Source organism: Clinocottus analis, unplaced genomic scaffold (genome assembly GCF_023055335.1).
Source record: "Clinocottus analis isolate CAN_PGR_092001 unplaced genomic scaffold, fCliAna1.0.p SCAF_4, whole genome shotgun sequence".
Lineage (NCBI taxonomy): Eukaryota > Metazoa > Chordata > Actinopteri > Perciformes > Cottidae > Clinocottus > Clinocottus analis.
This window is the reverse complement of record NW_027176153.1, coordinates 4,761,723-4,779,356: the sequence shown is the minus strand read 5'-3', so window position 1 is coordinate 4,779,356 and position 17,634 is coordinate 4,761,723. Positions and strand designations below refer to the sequence as shown.

General features: G+C 44.4%; 2 protein-coding genes across 3 annotated transcripts in view; one reads left to right on the top strand and one right to left on the bottom strand.

Moving 5' to 3' along the window:
* kiaa2013 (KIAA2013 ortholog) lies at positions 1-6,479 on the bottom strand. Its single transcript, XM_068597121.1, has 2 exons — positions 5,113-6,479; positions 1-3,296 (listed from the first exon to the last, which is right to left on the bottom strand). Exons 1-2 carry the CDS (start codon positions 6,062-6,064, stop codon positions 2,437-2,439), a joined length of 1,812 nt encoding a protein of 603 aa, XP_068453222.1. The 5' UTR covers positions 6,065-6,479; the 3' UTR covers positions 1-2,436.
* A 655-nt stretch (positions 6,480-7,134) lies between these two features.
* The window catches only part of plod1a (procollagen-lysine, 2-oxoglutarate 5-dioxygenase 1a), a 17,594-nt gene continuing 7,094 nt past the window's right edge, over positions 7,135-17,634 (top strand). For both annotated transcript variants that reach the window (XR_011079502.1, XM_068597116.1), the window contains exons 1-10: positions 7,135-7,348; positions 8,759-8,850; positions 9,106-9,239; positions 11,575-11,738; positions 12,767-12,879; positions 13,586-13,649; positions 15,678-15,775; positions 16,251-16,352; positions 16,504-16,635; positions 17,191-17,312. Coding sequence is in view for 1 of the 2 variants with exons in the window: in XM_068597116.1 (XP_068453217.1) it covers positions 7,258-7,348; positions 8,759-8,850; positions 9,106-9,239; positions 11,575-11,738; positions 12,767-12,879; positions 13,586-13,649; positions 15,678-15,775; positions 16,251-16,352; positions 16,504-16,635; positions 17,191-17,312 (1,112 nt within the window). In the remaining variant the exon portion in view is untranslated. The remainder of the gene's footprint in view (positions 7,349-8,758; positions 8,851-9,105; positions 9,240-11,574; positions 11,739-12,766; positions 12,880-13,585; positions 13,650-15,677; positions 15,776-16,250; positions 16,353-16,503; positions 16,636-17,190; positions 17,313-17,634) is intronic.

Here is a 17,634-nt window from a genome sequence, read left to right as displayed (position 1 = left end):
CTCAGGATTACAGACCGCAATGTAGAGTTAGAGAGACGGGGTCTCACCAGGCTATCCTTCTAAAACACGTCCTGACCCTGGAGCGCCCTGGGTTACGTTGCATTGTGGGTATTGAAGGCCCCAGGTTTTGACCATACGGAATAGTGAGTGGAACGACACGAGATCTCTCGTTCTGCTGCATTGACTTGAAACCTTTTGTCTTTAACCCTGAGTAACGAGTTACAGGAGAGCAATGATGAAGTGATGTCTTCAACAGAAGCCATACAGAACTCCCTGTGGCCGAGTCTGGAGTTCTGCCACATGTTGGGATCGTCTTGCTGATTCAACGCTTCCTTCAAATGCTGCTCAACAGAAAATGTATCTGCACTTTAATAGGATTTTAGATATTTGTTTTAAACTTTTTTTGAAAGCTAAAACATAAAACATTTAGTTTCCTACATGTTTTTTAGTCCGAACATCTTCCGTCAGACACACACCAACATGTAAGTGTCCCGTGTAGATGGGATGGGCTTTTGTAATGATTTTCTGACATAAAGACAAGTCAACAATAATTCTGAGGCGATGAATCAATATTGCCAATAATGGTAAGTTATGGTAATAACTATTTAGTTTTACAGTAGATCTGTGTAGGGAGTCAGCAGAGACTTGTTGTGTGTCTCTTCGCATCACTTATTAATACAGAGCAGCAGAAGCAGCCGATGACATGTTAATGCTCTCATGCTGCCAACATGTTGAATGTGTGCAGAGCAGCGCTCAAGCAGCGATCCTGGTGTCACTGCAGCCATCGACCTGGTGGAATCAGAGGGCAGCGTTAGACCGGAGAGAGGGAACAACAGACATTCTGGGGAAGAGAGACTGTGATGGAGGACAGCAGGGTGAGACCGGTCAGTAGTGAAGAGCCAAAGCCAACCCATAGATTTATTGTTCATTTAATTGAGTGATTCAATAAAAAACATCATCAAAACGCAGGAGAAAAGGAAGAGTAGAGAAAGACTCGGTCCATGCCGATAGACATGTTACTGAGACAAGGAGCCGCTCTACAGGAGCTCCAGCACCGCCTCACTACGCACCCTTACAACTCAGCCTTCTTCATTTGCAGGAGGAGTTTTTCTTTGGGTCGATCATGACAATCAGCTCACTAAAAGGACACGGAAGAGTCACTCCAACGTGGGATCGATTTATCGTAGCTTTGGACGGATCCAAAAACACAAGCAGTCAGATGATCAGACGGGTTAGAAACGAGCTTTACCCAAAACAGCTGATGTAATCTGAGATACTTGAATACAAAGCACTAATAGTACTGACAGTACTAAAAGTACTGATACTACTGACAGTACTGATAGTATGAATACTACTGACAGTACCAATAGTACTGACAGTAGTATTAGTACTGATACAACTGACAGTACTGATACTACTAACAGTACTAATACTACCGACAGTACTGATACTACTAACAGTACTAATACTACTAACAGTGCTAATACTACTGACAGTACTAATAGTACTAATACTACTGACAGTACTAATAGTTATGCCGCCCGGAGCCACGGAAATTACACTCAAGCTGCAATAAAGTTTTTTTCCCCCCAAAAGAATCATTTTACAGGACCGTACCTTCACGAAGAATCATTTAGCACTAATCATGTCCATGTGGCTTAACTGCAAACCTTTAGTTAGAGAAGAGGAATCGAGTGACTACACTTGTCCGAGTGAGGTCATGAATCACTGCCCTTCTTCTTCGCTGCTTCCTCAGAAACATTCAGGGTTTCTACATGTCTTTACGTTGTGATACTGAACTACATGAAGCTCACAGGCTTCCACTGGAATGGTTTACTAACTCAAACAAGAAAGAATACTCTTGGATTTCTTGAGCAAAGACCAACAACATTTGAAAGACTAAAAACCTATTTGACTAAAGACACTGGTACGGTCCCTTGACAATGCTCAGTCGGAACAAAGTGAATGCAGTATAAATACACTTAAACAATAACCTCCTAATTTGGAACTGTGTGCTTTCCCCCATTGCAATTCAACAATGCTTTAGGATCCACGAGGACAGTGACGTGGAACAGGTGGCGAGCCAGAACGAGGAAACTGGCCAAACGGTTCATCGAGACTTGAGGTGTGCGGTCTTGAATGGAGGCTCCTATTCTACTGGTGCTTTTACTGGAACTGAGCTCCCAGTCTCCGAGGAGACGGCTGTCTGGTGAATCCCCTTCTGTGAGAGGGGAGGTGTGGAAGGCATCATGCCAACACACTCCCAACATGGACCACGTGAGAGGAGAATAAGATCAGAAGTGAGAAACCAACCGGCAGAGCGTCGTAGAGAGGAAATCGTTGCCACCACAAGCACAAGTAAAAAATAAAAAAAAGGAGCAGAGCAAATCAGTTTGCGGGATTTTTTTGTTTCCAGTTATGTTCGATCATCGCTGTTTATACCTTGCTCCTGAAGAGGGGCTTGGCGCCGGGGCCACAGTACTCGTTGTAGATGAGCTTGAAGAGGAACAGGTGGAAGAGCGTTATGAGCGACGCCACGCTGAACCAGAAGAGGAAGGGCAGGCCTGGGTACCTGTTGGCCATGTGCTCCTCGTGGGCCAGGATGGACTTGAGGTGCAGGGTGTGGCGGAGATCCTGCAGGTGGCGCAGGTCTATGGAGATGTACAAGAGCGGCGTGATGGGCTGCGTCACCATCACGGGGAAGGTGTGACCTTTGAGCTCAGACGTCAGCTCCACAGGCTCGTTCAGGCAGCCGGCCTCGCAGGCGTACAACTTCACCGGCTTCTCCTGCGGCTTCACGGACACGTGGAGGAAAGGCTTTCCCTCGCCGTCCAGCAGCACTGCCAGGTTAATGAGGTCCTGGTTGTAGTGGATCCCTCTCAGGGCGTAGCTGTTGTGCAGCACGTCCGGGTCAGCCTGGAACTGAAGGTGGTTCTCCGTGAACTGGAGGCCGCCGAAGCTGAGCACCATGCCCTGCATGGTGCCGTGGGCCCCGGCCGCCACCAACACCTTGCATCCTCTCTTCTGCAGGGTCAGAGTCCACAGCGTGACCAGCTGCAGGATCTGAGCTGCATTGCTCACCCGCTCGGGCCACAGGTTCTCCGCGTGCATGGTGGCGTGGCCGCTGAAGCAGTGGTCTGCGTACTTGAGGCTGGACTCCAGACGGATGCGCTCCTCGCCGATCAGTCTCCGATCCAGCAGCGGAGCCATGGAGGAGGACAGGATGTAGTAGAGGGTGGTGTTCACTGTGCGGCTGGACGGCGTATGGGCGTCTGTGATTTTCCTCATTTCAACACCTGAAAGAACACAGAAGCAAAAGCACAGCTTCACAAAAACCTGGCATGTATCCAAGGATTGGTTGCTTTCACCATCAAATATTATTCAAGCGTTTCTCATGGTCGACTTGCTAGCTTTTGACCTTGATTACTTTATTATAAAAACATTGTGTTTGGGCAAGTTGCTCCCGTAGCTGTGTTTACAGTTTATGAATGTGACATACTCCTGATGGACAGGTGGTACCTTCATAGTAGCTCCTCCCATCAGTGTGTGAATGTTAGTTAGTCGTGATAGACAGGTGGTACCTTCATGGTAGCTCCTCCCATCAGTGTATGGATGGATGTGAATGGGTCAATGATGTTAGAGAGCTTTGAGAGGTCGGAAGACTACAAAAGATCTCGAAAAGCTTTGGAGTCATTTCAGCACTGAGAAACCCCAGAGCGGAGCAGAGGAAAAGATGACAAGGGGCTTTCACAGGGCAGGTGAATTCATGTGGTGAGTGCTTCATTCCCTGTCAGATGTTTGAAACCAGCCTCATAGAATGGCACAGAGCGAGGAAGGAGTGAGGGATAGGAAGCTGAAGGTAAAAATGGAGGAAGGGTGCATTCCAAGTCTCAAAATTGCATCCCCGCTTTCCTCACTTGCGTACTTTCCTTGCGTCTTAGTCCCGCCCACCAGGGATGCATGGAGAGACGCAAGGAAACTACGCGAGAAGAGAAAACACAACGAAATATGTTTTAACAGCCATGAGACGTCCTTTCCTCTGAAGCGTCACGTGAGCGTCACTTGACGGCCTTCGGGACGGCCGTCAAGATGGCAGCGCAGAACCAATTCTGGTTTAATCAAGGATCGAGGAAATGACAATTTAGAGACTTGGGATGTACCCAGAAAAACATGTAGAAAGTTAAGAAGGTGCAACAGATTCAAAATGTAAAGGAAAGAGATGTAGGAGGAAAAGAGGGCGAGTCTGATTAGCAGCCAAGAGTCAGCTGATGGGAAGACATATCTCCATGAATTACTGCGCTTAAATGTTTTAGAAATGTGTAATCTGGAATCCAAAAGTAATCAAACTGCCAGGATCAAATGATTAACACATCTTTACTGCCACACAGTGATCACAACAAGAACGGTATAGAAATGATTGATGTTTTCAGGGGCATCCTCAATGCTGTAAACACAGCCGTAAGTTAGTCAGTGAGATTCTTTGAGTTGTGTTGAAAAGGCACACATTGCTTATAATGCTTTAATCTGTAAGTCAAACTGATCGTTCAGAGGATGTGCCTTCACGTTTAGAATTCAGCCAGTTCTGTTGCTTTCATGTGTATATATTCCCAAAATGCTTTATCGATTCTATTTTAGTATTTTTTTTTGGTATTTCATATTTTTCTTTTTGCCTGATTCAGCCCTAAGCTGAGGTTCAGCACATGTCCACAGACTCTGGTGTCAGAAGCAAAAACACACATCTTTACAGGCCAAGCAATGATTACAACCGACCTGACCTGCCCCTGACCGAACCGGCGAGCACCAGAGTTTACGAGTAGATGGAAATAAAGTGCATTGTTTCAACACTGCTACAGCATTGCTTTCAATAAATCAATCTGGATCAAAGTATTTTCCAGCCCTTTTCAAAGTTTAGCCGGTATGAAATAGGATCTGATCTTATGACCTTTGACCTTCAAAAGCACACATCTGTGCCTTGGTGTGTCAATTAGTTGGTCACTTCAACTGTCCTGTGATAAGTGGAAGTGTGTGTGTTCTTCCTCGCATTTCAGGCGGCAACAACCCAACATGCTCCTTTAGAGCCCAGAGCCAGTTGCCACTACGACCTTCACTCACCTGAACTGAAGAGGTCCATCCAGGCCTGCTGGTGATCTACAACCAGCTCATCCACATTTGTCCTCAGCAGCTCCCCCAGCTCCTTTTTGGCTCCATCTCTGAGGGTGCTGAAGGTCTCCTCCAGCTTGGAGGGCTCGATGGGCTCTGAGGTCCACACCACTGACAGGATGTTGTCTTTGTGCTCTCCTTTAGCGGGGACCTGGAGCCTGACATTCACCTTCTTGGACACCACCACCACCAGCACCATCCGGTTGTTCTCCACAGGCACTCTGCCAGAGGAGAGAACTATCTCTTTGTCCTCCAGTTTCTCCACACTGGTGGAGAACTTGCTACCAAAGGCAGGGTTATCGTAGAAGACGTCCAAGGAGGCTGCCTTGTCGGACGGGTTGCTGATGTGGATTCGCTGCAGATAGACGTTGGGTCTGCTCCTGTGCGCGATGAACTCCTCTCGGATGGTGACACAGGCGGACTGCAGGGCGGCTGGTGAAGCACAGCGGACAGACAGCACGCTTCCCTTCCGGAACCACAGCATGGTACCCTGAGCCTCGACACGCTTCCCCTCGAGGTGGACACCGACTCTCGGGGAGTATTCTGTCTGGTGGACCGGAGCCGAGCCGGGCTGTGAGGACGACGCTACCCACAGTTTGTTTGAGTCAATGTCAATAAGAATATGGCCGTTACCCGATACGAAAGGTGTATCTAGTTGTTCCTGAGGTGTGCTGTATATCCCCTCTCCCCGGTCCACGAGAGACTTCCACCTGTGGATCTCCGCCAGTAGGCATTGTCCCGCCGCTCCGCCGGGCATGACCGAGCCGCTGAAGAACCTCCCTCTGCGCTCCGCTCCCAGGTACCAGTAGAAGATGAGGAAGAGCAGCAGTCCTATAAGGAGTCTTCTCGCCCAGCTGCTCGATAACAAGCCCGGTAGCCCCTTTAGTCTCTGCTGTAGCCACATTGTGTGTTATAATGCGTGTACACGGTGGGAAATGGCAGTCTGTCACATCGAACTCAAAACATGAGCTCCTGGCTATCTTAGGTTAGCTAGGAAACGCTAGCTAGCGCGGAGAACGACAACTATTGGCAGTGTGCTCTTGTTTGTCGCATCGTGCTTCTCGTCGTATTCTTGCGGTGCTGCGTCCTATCTCAGGTCATTTCGGTTCTTGTTCGCCTTCAGGCTGAAAACATCACCTGACTTTCCAAATAACTCTGCAGCCAGCAGGGAGACCTCAGGTTTGTCACAACTACCGTAAACCAAAACTACGTAAAAGCGACCGGAAATGTCGCAAACATGTCTGACTTGTGTGTATGTTTGTTTACGTTTGTGTGGATGTATTTCTGGTAATTTAATTTAAATAATTTAATTCCATACTTTAATATTTAAACCGAATGCATGTTTGTTGATGTCATTACCAAAAGCTAGTTATATTGTCGTATTTTTTTCTGAACATTCAGTCGTCACATGAAAGTCATTGTATAATAAACAGTTCCCTACAACCTGCGATACTCAGCTCTCCCAGATGTTTAGGTACACCCAGTTAAAACGACCCTCATTGATAGAGATATGTGAATGAAAATAGACGACATATCCTCATCTTCTTGTTTCAATTGTAATACGATACAATTTCATCTAACATTTACTGTTTGTGAATTTTAACATCTTATAATGACCGTAGGAAAACATAAATACATTAGTGGTGGCTACGTGCAAGTGCTCATGTCCACGGAACAGCTGGCTCATCGTTTCCAGCTTCTCCTGTCCATTCCGGAAGTGGGCGTTGCGGATTGATGCAAACACATGAGCCTACTGTGGAAGAGAGAGAGAGACCATAGAAGGGGTAGAGAGATGGGGGGGGGGGGGGGGGTGGAGAGAGAGAGAGAGAGAGAGAGAGAGAGAGAGAGAGAGAGAGAGAGAGAGAGAGGGAGGGAGGGGGGGCATAGAGAGAGGGAGGGTGGAGAGGGAGAGAGAGAGAGAGAGAGAGAGAGAGAGAGAGAGAGAGAGAGAGAGAGAGAGACGTGGACGGAGGGGGAGGAAGGGGCAGACTCTGGAGAGGTTGCTGAGCTTCTCTGACTCTTCCCCGTACTGCGAAAGGGTTCAGCTCGGTTTTACGCCAGAACTCGTGCAAACAACTCAACTTTAACTTGTCAAAAATGGGACTTTCACTCCTGCTGTTGTTTCCAGGGATTTTTGTCTGGTCCCTTTTGCCTCTGACAAACGGTGAAGAGCAGCGAATCCCTGAAGGTAAGCCCGGAATGCTGCCCCGGTACTCACCACCGTTACCGCTGTGCCGTGCACCCGTGTGTAACGTGGCTCCTGACGGCGCGTGTGAAGTCCAACCCATCCCCGTCTGCTGCGTTTGGACTGGGGAGTCTCCTCGGCTCATTTGGTGCCGGCTGAAGGAAGCCCTCCAGCCAAATGCGACTCTGGCATGGCCGCGTCTGTCCATAGAACTTTCTGGACACGTTACAACTTTACAGTAAATACGCCTCATAGTAAAAAAAGAAGACAACAACAACAAAACAGCGGCACTGTGTATTATGCGCGAGCTGCAAGAACAGGCGAGTCCGTTAGAAAAGCTGAGATTTAATTTAGTTTGTGTCCCTCGTATAAGTTGTGTCCCTTGTATTAGTTGTGTCCCTTGTATTAGTTGTGTCCCTCGTATAGGTTGTGTCCCTTGTATTAGTTGTGTACGTGGGTTAGTTGTGTCTCTTGGATTAGTTGTGTTAGTCTTGTTGAATAGTTGTGTTATGCCAACTCTTCAACAAGAGGCAGCAGCACGGAGAGGCTGAGGACGACGTGGACAGACGGCAGGCTGAACTTTCGCTCACTGGAATGCACAGCTGTCCAGATGATGGAGGATGAAAGTCCGTTATGACCATCAAGAACACAAGCCATATATTTACACATAACCTGGCACTGCTGAACCAATCCGGATTCCAGTTGACGTCACTATACGGTCTCATAAAGAATACATTTTTGAAGAATTGTGCTGCAGATCAGAACCACATTGTGACTATGACGGTTCATAGTGAACTCACACTCTTGGTTGGATTCAGTATATAAAGCATAACTAATCCAAATCTGATATTGTAGTTATAACATGAAAAAAAAATTAAGAAGATCACAAATTCTATTTATAAACCTTATTATAAAAATGTTATACTGTTACTATAATGAATATTAAGAGAACTTTACTTTTTTTTATTGGCTCATTTGGGCCTCTGTAGCATTGATGGCCCTCAGCAATAGGGCCCTATGATAACAGAGGTGTGTCAAATAAATTAAAATTACACATTTTGGTCTATTTATGTGTTTGTTAGACGACAAGAAACGAGAGAGAGAGAGAAAGAGTGAGAGATCATTTTCAGATAACTTCGGCATATCTGTCATCAAGGCTGCATAACCATGCGCAGCTGTTAACTTTGCATTTGCTCATTTGGTTAGGCCGTATTGTAAATTTCTTGCTGCACAATAACAACAAACGTGAACACTGCATCTTATTTAGTGTATTTTAGTGTTTTTTTTAGTGTTATTTAGTGTATTCAAGTCAGTTGTGGCAGATCCACTGGCTTGCTTCATGCTTAAGGAAAAAGCAAAAAAGAAGGCTGTGTATTATTTTTGTAGATTCCTCTGTAATGTGGTGTCTTCCAGAGAAACTTCTAGTTGTGACTGTTGCAACCAAAGAGACGGATGGCTTCAAGCGCTTCTTTCGCTCAGCTGAACATTTTAACTACACTGTAAAGGTAGGAACCTCTAACAAAGTTGCTTTCCTGCTGTCTATGGAAGCCTCTCTGTCTATTCTGTACACGCAAACTAATCCCTAATTTGGTTAGTTATAGTTTTGTCTTCAATGCTATCATTGTTTTTACATTGAACAGAAAAAAGTCAGTGTTCATCAAAAATAAAGTGAAACTTATTTTAGTGGCATAAAAGGATACATATATTTAAATTCCTATCTTCAAAATGCAGTAAATGTATGTTTGTCTGTATGTTTTAAGATTCTTGGTGAGGGTGAGAAATGGAAGTCAGGCGACTACATGTCGGCTCCAGGAGGAGGCCAGAAAGTACGACTCCTTAAAGCAGCTCTGGAGGAGATGAAGGGCGAGGACCAAATCATCCTTTTCATTGACAGGTAGAGTGTCAGATTTGGAGGCAGAAGTGATGGCCAGATTAACACCCTGCTGCCACATGGAATACCATGGTCCCACACTTCTCATACACTTCTCATACCGTCTGTCTGAATTTTCACCCTCAGTCTGAAACACTCTATTTGAATTCAGTTTCAATTCAGTTTATTTTGTACAGCCCAAAATCACAAATTTGCCTCGGAGGGCTTTACAATCTGTACACATAACATCCCTGTCCCGGGACCTCACATCGGATCAGGAACAACTCCCCCAAATAAAGATAGTAAAAACCCTTTCTCAGCGAAAAAAAGGAAGAAACCTTCAGGAGAGCAACAGAGGAGGATCCCTCTCCCCGGATGGACAGAACAATAGATGTCATGTGTACAGACTGAACAACGTAACAGAGTCACAGCACATTACATTAATATGACAGCCATTATTCATATAATGAGTAGTAGGCCTTCTTATATATTCTCAGACTATCCCGCCAAACCAGCTCGGACTCCTCCAGACCGCTGGAACGCCATATGACTTCAAGCTTCTGTGACGCTTGCTTCTATATGCTGGTCTGATGGTTATACCATGGAGCGAGCCTCCTTTGTTTAATGAGCCTCTTTTTTATTCAATTACATTTCAATTCAGTGTATTTTATATAGCCCAAAATCACAAATACAAATTGTCCTCACAGGGCTTTACACATAACATCCCTGTCCCGGGACCTCACATCGGATCAGGAATTTTAGAGGGACTATCAAGTCCAGAGTCACTCTCAGTGAGCCTGTAGCAACAAGACAAGATGATCAATCTGAGACGGACTAAAGTTAGCACAGGTGTTATATTGAGACGTGGTAATGAATCAAACACAGAAGGAATGGCTTCCTTAAATCTAGCAACAGCACTGTCAGTTAGACATCTGGTGTAGAAACCTTTACCCAACGTCCTACACTCGGCAGGATAAACTCAAAAGCTCTCAGGCAATTGTCTGATGAAAGAGGGTTCTGTGGAAACACCATTACATGTTCTACGTTAATGCCATATGTGAGAACAAGGTCAAGGGTTAAAGAAGTGAGTCGTTCCTGTACTCTCTGACAGAAGCCAATCCAACGATAAAGATAAATGCAGCACTAAGGCTATCAATGCTAACATCCACATGAATATTAAAATCACCTACAATAAGATAAGGGTCCCTGATAAGGTTATTACAAGATTAAGTTATTACTAGATAAGGTGTAGACTGATAAAGTTATTACCTTATCAGTCGTAAGAACTTGATAGAAACTCAGAATATGGATCAGGTGCCCGGTACACTACAACAAACAGAATGGGCTGTACTGTTTTCCAGGCTGCATGTGAAAGACTAAGAACAAGACTTTCAAATGAGTTGTAGTTGAATCCAGGTTCAGGACTCATTAACTGGCCCGAGTCAGACATGGCAGCTACTCCGCCTCCTCGGCCGATGCCTCGAGGAATGTGAGTATTAATATGACTTGGAGGAGTAGATTCATTTAGGCTGACATATCGTCATGTCTCAGCCAGGTTTCAGTGAGACAGAACAAATCAATGAGGTTGTCTGATCTTAATTAATTTACTAATACAGCTTTAGAAGACAAAGATCTAGTATTTAATTTAATTTTCTTATTGTGTTGCACTCTTGCAATAGTGGTGTTGACCTTCAGGAGATTATTTTCTAAAACTCTACCAATCATATTTGCGGAAAGGAGATCCGCTCCATCCAAAGTGGGATGAATGCACTATCAACATCATTGTATTGCTCGGCAACAGCTTGGGTCCATGTTTACTTCCTGTCCGCTGATGTCATCCACGTACACACACACATTTAGAAGGTTACAACTCTGGATATGGGCTGTGTGTATTCTTCCATGGATTTATAGAGCATTTATATTACCTCTAAAGCTCACTGAGCTACATGCTGGAGCAGGAAGTGTCTCTGGATATATTGTGAGCACAGGTCCTTACACACATTGTTACATTTATGCGTGTACAGATTAAACAAACGGATACAACATGTGTATCAGCGAGCTTTGAAGTTGTTGGTAGGTGAATATTTGAACTTGGCATGTCAAGATAGAAATAGAAAATGCTTTATAATCTGGCAGAATTCTTAAAAAGGGTACAGTAACACAACATATAACACCTAGACAGTACACATTAAAAGACATAAACATGTTTGTATTCAAGCTAAATAGCACAGCAGCCTCCTATTTGCAACAGTCATCACGTGGTGGTTGTTGCTTGTTGATAGTTTTTCCGTCTTTCAATAAGGTCGCAGTGTGAAGCCGCTGCTGAGCCACACAGCAACGTTCTCTTTGTTTCACACAGCTATGATGTCATTTTCGCCTCGGGCCCCAAAGAGCTGCTCAAGAAGTTCCAGCAGGCCAGACACAAGGTGGTGTTCTCCTCCGAGAGCCTGATCTGGCCCGACAGACACCTGGAGGACAAACACCCCCACGTCGTCGAGGGCAACAGGTTCCTCGGCTCAGGAGGTAAGTCCCCCGCTGGGGAAGGCCACATGGCTCCGACATTGGGATGAAATTCATGTTTCCGACCATGTCGCCTTTTTGAATTAGTCCTATCAGGAGGTATTTACTGACGACGTCAAGTCAATTTTATTGATGCAGCCAAATATCACAAATCTGCCTCCAGGGGCTTTACAGTCAGTGCAGCGTATGTCCTGGACCGTGATCGTCCCATGCCAGGTTTCATGCTCGCAGTCAGGATGCTGTCTGTTGCTCCTCGGTCAAGAGGAAATGAGATGTCCCAAGGCCTTGTCTCCCAGTGCAAGAGTTGCACACTTTGTCTTTTGTACTGCGGGCTGTGCGCTGGTGTTGGCGGGCCACTTTCTTTCAAATCTGGACCACTTCTTGGTGGTGAATACGGAGATAATATTCTTTGTTTACAAGATAAAAACACGTAAAGCTGCTATCAATTCTCAAACAGAGCTATCAGAAACTTCTGTCACATTCATATCTCATCCCTCAGTCCACAATTATGAGCAGTCAGATGAAAAACACGTTCCACATCGACCTCCCACTTTAAATTTCAAGTTTGAGTTTACTAGAATTTCATTCCAGATATTGATGAAAGCACGGATGATGTTAAAATGAAACAACAACATGTTTAGCTAGTTCATGGCTATAATGTAGGTAGCTCTCTCTTCTATTTTTACATCTTCCTCATGTAGACGACATATGAAGTGACTTAACATGAAGACCCTTACACCATCCTCACACAAATAAATGCACATCTTCTAACACTCCCGTGTGACTGTAGACTTTTAATCCAGGAACTAGCATGGCCTCTTCTTTTTATAGCAGAGAAACCACAGGTCAGCAGTCAGCGCCGGGCTGAGGCCATAAAAACTGAGCCTGGCAGGAGTTGTTAAGGCAATTACAACCAGGAGGCTAAGTGTGTCTGAATGCAGGCACTATACGACAGTGTTTATATACATGGAGATGGAAGTGAATAATATGTTACTTCTCCCATCTTTTCCCTTTTCCGTCCGTGTCCTCAGGTTTCATTGGCTACCTTCCCAACATCAAAGCAATGGTTTCTGACTGGACAGGAGAAGACAATGACAGTGACCAGCTGTTCTTCACCAAGATTTACATTGATCCAGTTAAAAGGGTAAGATGTGTTTTTGTTATGGATCTGTATTTTCATTTATTCCATGCCAAAGTCACATTGAGTGCAATACATACTAGACCTACTGCTAATAACAATAACAACAGCTTTCTTTTCAGTTTGGCATGTAATTCATCTGTGATATTGTATTATGCAACAGCTTTTATTTGAGACTTGACAGCATTTGTTATGTTTCTTATGTTCCCTAATTATTTCATCATATTTTAGTCGAAGCCTCTTTTCTCATCTGCTCCTGTTCTCATTTGCAAATTCAACACTTCCTCCATGTTTATGTGATTTGCTGAGTTTCGTTCAAGGTACATTTCCAACACACAAATTCACAAATATGCTTAGATAGTCCCACGTGGCAATTTCCTTTGTGTGCTGTTAATGAGACTCAGCACTTTCTGCAAAGAAGCCTTCCAGAGTCTCAGCTAATCACGCCGGGTGCTGCAACAGTAGTCTTTTAAGTTGAAACATCTGCAGGAAGTGTTGTGTTTAATGATGGTAATCTAACAGGAGAAGTGACTGGAATGAATTAGTGATTAAAGTGTTTTAATGAGAGGATGCCATGACTCTGTAGTATTGATAATATGAGGGCTGATATTGCTTACACGTCTTATTCGATTGATCCACAAAACCTGCAGCTATATTTCAGATTAATTTTTCAATACTGGCTTTAATTTGTAAATGTGTGTTCATGTTTCAGAAATCCACAAATATGACTCTGGACAGCAAATGCAGATTGTTCCAGAACCTCCATGGAGCCCTCGGTGAGTTTTGCAAAGTGCTGTGTTGACGTTTGGATTAGGTTGATGTTGACTTAAAGGACCAGTGTGTAGGATTTAAATGTATGGGTAGGAATGGAATTAAATATGTAAAAGTATGTTGTCATTAGTGTATTTGGAGACTAAATCAACATATGCTTAAAACTCTTAAAACCACTAAAATACTGAAAACATTTAACCTTCTGCTTTGTGAAGAATCAATTATTTTGATTGCATTACAGATGTTTTTTAGGGAACTTCTTCATTCAGAAAATCATATAGTCATAAATAACGGAGAAATAAAAAATGGTCTTCTTACCTGATATTTCCTGTTCTTCCCTTCTACGTGATATTGAGTGAGACAACTCCTTTAAGTCCCTCGTGTGACTTTAGGATTATCCCGCTGAAAGACTTCTCACCATCTACCCGTTGTGGGTGTTTATCAGTGCCCTGTTCAACTTCCTCTTCCTCCTGGCTGCTTCTCCCTCTGACTGCTGAATAATCTGGAGAATGTAGACCGCTGATGCTACAGGCTCCAGAGCTGAGGGGTTAACAGTTGCAGTGTGTTCGCCAGGGCTGCACGTTTAGACATGAGCTGAACTCTCAGCAGTCTCTGCAGTATTCTTTGAGGCAGAGGAAGGAATTTGTTAGTTCAGTGAGAGACGGATGTGACAACAAGTCTCGCAGCTTGAATAAACTCCCCGAGGACCGTCTGCTCCCATAAGTCCTCCCTTATTACCTGCTGCTTGCCGCGTCTCTCTTTCAAGCGTAAGAGACCAATCAAGATCCATTTTACACAAACAGAAATATCTGTGATTCAAAATGAAGAACATGTGATAAATATTGATAGTGGCAGTACTATTGAAGCAAGTTTGTCAAAGATCATTTTGTGGTACATTTGACCAAATACACAATCATGAACACAGATAAATCATGAATCATTGACATCGTAAATGAACATAATCCTGATTGACAGAACTTGAAACAATACACGACTGTAGGTAATAAGATCGCGTCATGTAACAACTGACAAAATGCAATCCCTTTTGAGAATACGCATAGCAGGGGTGTCAAACATACGGCCCGCGGCCCGGATCCGGCCCGCCAGGGGGTCCAATCCAACAGAAGAAAAAAAAATATGTAGAGATTTTTTTTTAGACCAAAATTAGCAGAGTTGGGATTCAAACCTCTGATCCTCTGCTTATAAGACAGACATGCAAACCATTGATCCACAGTCGCAACTGATGTGAGCACTGATTTTTATTGTGTTAGACGTCGTTAAACATGGATTACGTCATGAAAGTGGCGTCACAAACGCGTCACAAAGCAAGAGAATCTGCAGAGGAGAACACAGGCAGATACACAGAGGGCTGATGTCTGAATGTTTGGTCTTTATGTTTCTAGTTAATTGTTGAAAGACCTTAAAATAGAGTTTATCATCTAAAAACCTTCACCAATGACTTAAACATAGAGAAACATTGCCGTTAATTATGCGTTATTATGCTGTGATTTTACTGGTCCGGCAGATCCCTGCAGTGCTGATAAGAAACATGTAAAACGTTGAAAGCTCAAACCTTTCTGCTAAAAACACTAGTATTATCTTTAATTAGTATTATCTTTAATTGCACAACACTCACTAACCTGCTTCTTTATCACTTAATTACTTCAATACTTCAACATGTAAGCTTTTATCCAAAGCGACAGGGAGCAGTTCAAGTGTCTAACTCAAGGACACAACGGCAAGGACTCGCAGAGCCGGGGCACGCTAACCACTGAGCCCGGGTTGCCCCATAATCAACATCATTAAAGATAATACTAGACTGTGGGGCATGTTCTTTGCCTAAACATAGTGTCATTCCATTGGATTGTGGATAACTACGGCAAATAAGATCTACTGAGCTCATTTGATCTTTATCTGAAATTTATATCTTTTAAAAATGAATTTGGAGTCGGTATAATTGATACTAGAGCGCTTAATATAATAGATTTTGTGCGTGTGTGTGTTTGTGCGTGTGTGTGTTTGTCCGGCACCAGACGAGGTGGTGCTGAAGTTTGAGGACAGACGGGTACGAGCCAGAAATGTGCTGTATGATACGCTGCCGGTCGTCCTCCATGGGAACGGACCGACCAAGGTACTGCCCAACCTGACGCCCCGCATGTGTGGTCATAGAGTTACGGTGAAGCCATCTTTATTACTGGTGTCATACGATAGCTTTGACTTCAAACCAAGCATGAGAAAAACGCCTCTTGTCTTTGCATGTTCCAGCCTGACTGTGGTTCTCCGTCTATGGAGACGGGGAAGTTTTGAGTCCCATAAAATAATTCAATTCAAAACTTTGAACCGCAAGCCACTTAGTCTTTCTCGTCTTGTAGGACACCTGAGCTAATACTGTCCATCACACATGTAGTCCCGCCCACCCAGAGGGTCAGAGGCCAAAGGAGCATGTCTGGTCCATTTTTTAATCTTCATGCCAATAATAATAAATCCCTTGTGTCCGGTTAGTCCACAACATGTACAAGTAGGCTCCTTGTACATGTTGTTAAGTCTGAAGTGCTGTATGTTAAATGAGATGTGATAACCTACGAGAACACTTATGTTTTTCCCAGCTCCAGATCAACTACCTGGGCAACTACATCCCCAACACGTGGACATTTGAGACGGGATGCACAGCGTGTCACGAGGATCTCCACCCACTCACAGCTCTTAAGGTCAGCTCCCGGGCTTATGGTGACCACATCTCCTTTTGTGCAAGATTGACCACAACTTCATTTAATCAATATCATTTGATCTGTTCAGGCGTTTGGCGCCAAATAGAAGTAATAAGACCTTTTTCCAAGATGGCTGTTTTTCCCCCAGCAGGAGAGTGACTACCCACTGGTGCTCATCGGCATCTTCGTTCAGCAGCCCACCCCGTTTGTGACCGTGTTCTTTGAGCGCTTACTAAAGCTCCAGTATCCCAAGAACCGACTCAAACTCTTCATCTACAACCAGGTAACAGGAGAACATTTAAGAAGTCAGGTTTGAGATGAGGATGTGTAAGCAGCTCCTGATAGGTTTGTGTCTATGGTTACTGCATCTAAATTAGCATGTTAACACAAATGATTGACATATTGTTACTATGTGTTAGCTGGTCAGCCGGTCCATGAGCACTTTTCCCGACCCCCATGCGACAGTGAAGAGGCGTGTCAGCCAAGACAGCCCAACAATGTCCAGCGCCTTTAGCATCTCATCCACCATCGGCGCCTTGCCACCAAATAACAATGTCATTGTTGACATTTAGTGGCATGTCAAAAGCCTTAAAACAAGGAAACCAATGCAAGTTATAAAGGCTTAAAGCTCCTAGAGGGTCCCCTGTTGGATGGCTCCATTATGCTACAATAAACATCAAACAGTCAAGAGCTTGTCACCTAAATAAATGTCTCTTGCTATCGCACCCTTGAAAAGAGTGTCATAAAAGAAGCACAAACATGTCCCATTAATACATAAATACTTATTCCGCCTGCTCATACATCCCTCTCTGTCTGTGCCTTCGTCCTCTCCCTCCAGGAAGCTCATCACGAGGGTCAGATCAGCTCTTTTCTGAAGGATCATGGAAGCCTTTATCAGGGTGTGAAGCTGGTCGGCCCTGAAGAGGCGATGGACCAAGCTGCCTCACGCAACCTGGGCTTGTGAGTCTCAACAGCGGTCGGCTGTGTGACACTTCTAGAGTTGTAAAGAATCACATGCGGTCTCCTTTGAGTGTGCTTTTTGACCCCAGGTCATGTGACAAACAACTAACCATGTTCAATAATCAGAAAAGGCTCCTTTTTCACACTCTGTCGTCATTTGACAAAAACAAGTTGTGTGTGTTACTTGATATGCACAAACCCTGCAGACGTCTTTCTTTCCTTCACAATGAGCTGTCAGCAATCCTCTTGTGAAAGTTCCCCTCAGTGAAAAGGATGTTGTCACTTGGTTTGGAGGCGGAGCTTCACTGTGCAGAATGAGGTT

What these genes read in the sequence shown, in the direction of transcription:
- kiaa2013 (XM_068597121.1), bottom strand. Translation starts at nt 6,064, where the DNA reads ATGTGGCTACAGCAGAGACTAAAGGGGCTACCGGGCTTGTTATCGAGC. An exon ending in GATGGACCTCTTCAGTTCAG is followed by an intron (nt 3,297 to 5,112) that starts GTGAGTGAAGGT and finishes GTGTTCTTTCAG; the next exon opens with GTGTTGAAATGAGGAAAATC.